The sequence below is a fragment of the Carlito syrichta genome, unplaced genomic scaffold (genome assembly GCF_000164805.1).
Source record: "Carlito syrichta isolate Samal-C Ts95f unplaced genomic scaffold, Tarsius_syrichta-2.0.1 Scaffold315142, whole genome shotgun sequence".
NCBI classification, from domain to species: domain Eukaryota; kingdom Metazoa; phylum Chordata; class Mammalia; order Primates; family Tarsiidae; genus Carlito; species Carlito syrichta.
The window spans coordinates 1255230-1259944 of NW_007259238.1; the positions used below are offsets into that span (position 1 = coordinate 1255230).

The 4715-nt window shown below is 48.4% G+C and overlaps 1 protein-coding gene across 1 annotated transcript in view; it reads left to right on the top strand.

Moving 5' to 3' along the window:
* GOT1L1 (glutamic-oxaloacetic transaminase 1 like 1) overlaps positions 1-4406 on the top strand; it is a 5473-nt gene extending 1067 nt beyond the window's left edge. Inside the window, exons 2-9 of the mRNA XM_008072372.1 lie at positions 664-845; positions 1130-1241; positions 1483-1592; positions 1799-1891; positions 1982-2132; positions 3217-3382; positions 3844-3986; positions 4234-4406. Coding sequence (XP_008070563.1) covers positions 664-845; positions 1130-1241; positions 1483-1592; positions 1799-1891; positions 1982-2132; positions 3217-3382; positions 3844-3986; positions 4234-4406 — 1130 coding nt within the window. The remainder of the gene's footprint in view (positions 1-663; positions 846-1129; positions 1242-1482; positions 1593-1798; positions 1892-1981; positions 2133-3216; positions 3383-3843; positions 3987-4233) is intronic.
* The last annotated feature ends 309 nt before the right edge of the window (positions 4407-4715 follow it).

Consider the following 4715-nt stretch of genomic DNA (forward strand, 5'->3'; position numbering starts at 1 on the left):
GGCTGATTTTTTGATTTATTGTAGAGATGAGGTCTCGCTGCCCAGGCGGGTCTCGAACCCGTGGGTTCAGGCAATCCACTCACCTCAGCCTCCCAAAGGCGCGGGATTATAGGCTGAGCCACCGAGCCCGGCTTTTGTATATAATTTTTAACCTTTAAAATGGCAGAGGTTTCAATTGTCTTTTTTTAAAAAGACAAAAATTATACACATTCACTCAAGGTATGTTGATATTATTGTTGTTTTGAGCCAGGCTGGAGTGCAGTGGCACGATAATGAGGCTGTGGTGACAGCCTTGACCTCCTGGGCATAGATGATCCTTCCACCTCAGCTTCCCAGGTAGCTGGGACTACAGGCATGCAATATCATGCCTGGCTAATTTTTTGATTTTGTGTAGAGATGAGGTCTCACTGTTTTTCCTAGGCTGTTCTTGAACTCCTGGGCTCAAGCGATCCTTCCACCTTGTCCTCCCAAAGTGCTGGGATTACAGGTGTGAGCCACCACGCCTGGCCAGCATGTTGTTTTTATAAAGAATACGAGAAAAGGAAAGTTGTAGACAACTTTCCAAAGCCCCAAGGAGCCCGGGACAGACTTATTGTTTGAGCCTTGTATGCAGAGGCCCAGGTCCAGGGCCCCAAGGCCGTACTTCTGTTGTTTCCTTCACAGTCTGCCTGACCAACAAAGGCCACCCCTGGGTTTCTCTCGTGGTGCAAAAGACTCGACAGCAGATTTCCCAGGACCCCTCCCTGAACTACGAGTACTTGCCCACAATGGGCATGAACTCGTTCATCCAGGCCTCCCTGGAACTCCTCTTTGGAAAGCATAGTCAAGTCATCATGGAGAACAGGGTGAGAAGACAGACCCTCCCCTGACTCACCCCCACAGAGAGCGGGATCCAGCTCTGTACAACCTTAAACCCAAAAGGGTCCTTGCAGGAGCCACTGGCATTGACAAAGGAGACCTGAGACTCAGAGAGTCCACAGCTCTAGCCATTGAAGGGCAGAACCAGGAGCAGAAGCCCAATTCAGTGTTATTCAGACTCACATTGTGTGGATTTGAAAGATCTTTCAAGAAAGCAATGATCTGAATCATTTGGTGTTAGCAAAGTGTTATTTCTGTTTCTTGCTGACAGGCAGGGGGTGTGCACACTGTGGGTGACAGTGGTGCCTTCCAGCTTGGGGTCCAGTTTCTCAGAACTTGGCATAGGGATGCTAATATAGTGTACATCATCTCTTCTCAAAAAGGTGAGTCTTAAACAAGATGGGGACAGCAGGTCCCTGTTCCTAATCCCTATCCCATTTGCCATCTTCTCTGTTGCCCTCATTCTCTGTCATGGGAAAAATGGCAGACAAGCCAAGCGACACATGTCTTTTTCCTGTTAATGGCCCATCTCCAGCCAGTGACTCTCAGCCCCACTCTCCAGTATCTCTGTCTCTATCTCTCCATTTCCCATGTGCCAGCTGGTATTGGGCTGTGTTCCCACAGAGCCACATGGACTCATCTTCCAGGACATGGGCTTTACAGTTTATGAATACTCCATCTGGAACCCCAAGAATCTGTGCTTGGACCCCAACATGTTCCTCAGTATGGTGGAGGTAGAGAAATTTCTCCTCAGGCCTGACCTGCAGTCTGAGGTTCCTTTCCTCCCCTCCACCCCTTGAGTCATCCGGGGCCTTTTCCAGTTTTGGATTTGCCCAACCCTTTAGTGGGAACCAACATGGAGGAGCACCCCTCTCCTATATGTCCTGGTGTCACTACCACTTGGGAGGATGGCACCTGATGAGACCGTTTCTACCCTCAGCAGATCCCAAGTGGCAGTGTCCTTGTGATTGGGAACATTATTGACTGCAAGTTAACAAAGAGTCAGTGGGCAAAGTTGATGTCCATCATGAAGGTGAGTCCAGCCTCCTGTCTGACCTTCCTGCCTCTAGCCATTGGCTCTCTCCTCCAGCCATCTCCTTGTTTGTTCTCCTTTCTCCTACAGAGCAAGCGTGTATTTCCGTTTTTTGACATTCCCTGTCAAGGTTTTTACACTGGCAACTTGGAAGAAGATACTAGGATCTTACAATACTTTGTGTCTCAAGGTTTTGAGTTCTTCTGCAGCCAGTCTCTATCCAAGATTTTTGGCATTTATGGTATGGTGTGGGAAGACAGAGAGGGGTGGGCCTGTTGCTGAAGTGCTGCACTCATGGCACAATGTTTTTGATGTCTCTTACCCTCTGGAGGGAGCTGAGGACTCCAGAGAGAGCATGATGAAGGCAGAAGGGAAGAGCACTGAACTGGAAATTGGGTTCTGTTACTAAAACTAGCTACCCAAACCTACTTGGGTTAAATCTTTTTACCCTCACCTCACAGGCTTCTGTTTCCTCCACTATAAGATGAGAGGGTAAGGCCAGGCACAGTGGCTCATGTCTATAATCCCAGTGATTTAGTGGAAGGATCGCTTGAGGTCAGGGGTTCGAGACCAGTCTGGGCAACATAGTGAGACTCATCTTTACACATTAACTGGGTATGATAGTATACCCATAGTCACAGCTACTTGGGAGACTGGGGTGGGAAGATTGCTTGAGCCCAGGAGTTTGAGGCTGCAGTGAGCTAATGAGGATGCTACTCCACTTACTTAACAGAGTAAGACTCTGTCTCTAAAAGCTAAAAGCAAGAAAAAGAGAGAGAGAAGGATTTAGTAACTTTTCAGGTTTCTTTCTTTGAAAATTCTTTTTTTTTTTTTTTGAGACTCACTCTGTCACCCAGGTTGGAGTGCAGTGGCACACACTCATGGCCACCCCAGCCCTTCTGGGCTCTGGCGATCCTTCCACCTCAGCCTTCCAAGTAGCTGGAACTACAGGTGCACGCTACCACACTCGGCTAATTTTTTGATTTATTGTAGAGACAAGATCTCGCCAGTTTCCCAGGCTGGTTTTGAACCTGTGGGCCCAGGCAATCTACTTGCCTCGGCCTCCCAAAGTGCTGGGATTACAGACTGAGCCAGCAAGTCCAGCCTAAAAACTCTTTCTTAAAAGACTCTGACTTATGGGTACTTTTGTTGGAAGGACAAGAGCCTCTGGTAACTTTTGGGGGTCTGCATACCACCCTGGCTGGGCTGAGATGAGGACCTCATAGTTCAGCTCTCTCTTTTGCATGGTTGGAGGTTGAGGTCTAAGTGAAGGCCCTGGGAATGGAGGCAGAGATAGAGGCTGAAGTGTCTCCTCAATGCTGTAGATGAAGGTGTGGGGATCCTGGTCGTGGTGGCAGTCAGCAACCAGCAGCTGCTGTGTGTCCTCTCCCAGCTGATAAGATTCACCCAGGCCCTGTGGCTGAACGCCCCCAGCACAGGGGAACGCATCATCACCTCCATCCTCTGCAACCCTGCTCTGCGGAGACAGTGGTAAGGGTGAGGCTGGGGCAGGAAGTACTGGACAGAGCCTCTGAGTCCTGCAGGCTTGCTGATTCATAGGACTCAGCAGGTGCTTCTCTCCCTGCCTGTGTGGCCTCTTTACTGCATTCATTCATTCCTTCATTCATCATTTGCCCATTCTGTACCAAGGCGGTAGCTATGCCAAGGGTTGCCCTACTCTGGGGGAGTGATAGGACATTTGTTTTGGACGCAGGCCGTTGGGTTACTTGAACTCTTCTAGATTGCAAGAGGAGATCCAAAAGCATCAGGGGATTGCTACTCTGGCAAAATCTTCTTGAAGCCTGCTTGACTTGCTTGAATGAATACAGGATCAAACCTCCCTCCCATTCATAACCGTCCCAGCCTATAGGGGACTTTGAGGGTAAGAAGAGTGGAATGGCAATGAAGTAGGAGACCTCATACCCTCACTTTCTGTTGTCCTTCCTTGGTAGGAAGCACAGTCTGAAAGAGGTTGTAAAGAACATTATGCTGATCAAGGAAAAGGTGAAGGAGAAGCTTCGGCTCCTGGGAACCCCTGGCTCCTGGAACCACATCACTGAACAGAGTGGGACCCATGGCTACCTTGGACTCAACTGTGAGTGTCTGGGAGTGGGTGGCCCCCCTTCTGACCTTGGTCTATGAACATTCAACTTCACTGATGAGGTGACTCATACCTAGTTTTGCTCCAGATTTTGATTATTTCCCCTGGAATGTGGGGCTGCTTTAGAGAGCTTCTGGGAACCCCAGATGTGCTGACACTCCCTTTCCCTCATAAACCTGCCTGAGATAGAGGGGAATTAGAGGTGGCTACCTCAGGACCTGAAACCCTGTGATGATCACAGTCCAACAGGTGGACTACTTGGTCAGGATGAAGCATATCTACATCCCTAAGAATGGGTGGATTAACTTCAGCTGTATCAATGCCAACAATATAGATTACATCACCCAGGCCATCAGTGAGGCTGTCTTCTTCACAAAGGGCCCAGAGAAATATCTTCCAAAACACCAAAAATAGCTGCTTGGAATAAAAACTTTAGTCTGCGCAAAAATCCTGTGCTGATTATTTATTGCTATAATTCATTTATTTACAAAACATTCTCTACATTTATTTATGAAACAATGATCTGGCCTCAGTAAAGACAGAAAACAGAAAGTCCAGGAAGAAGGGCGTGTCTACCGTTATTGACCATTTCATATTTATTTATTTATTTATTTATTTTTTTCTGAGTTGGAGTCTCACTCTGTCGCTCAGACTGGAGTGCAGTGGCCACTCCCGGCCACCGCCGCCTCGACCTGCTGGGCTCCGGTGATCCTTCCGCCTCAG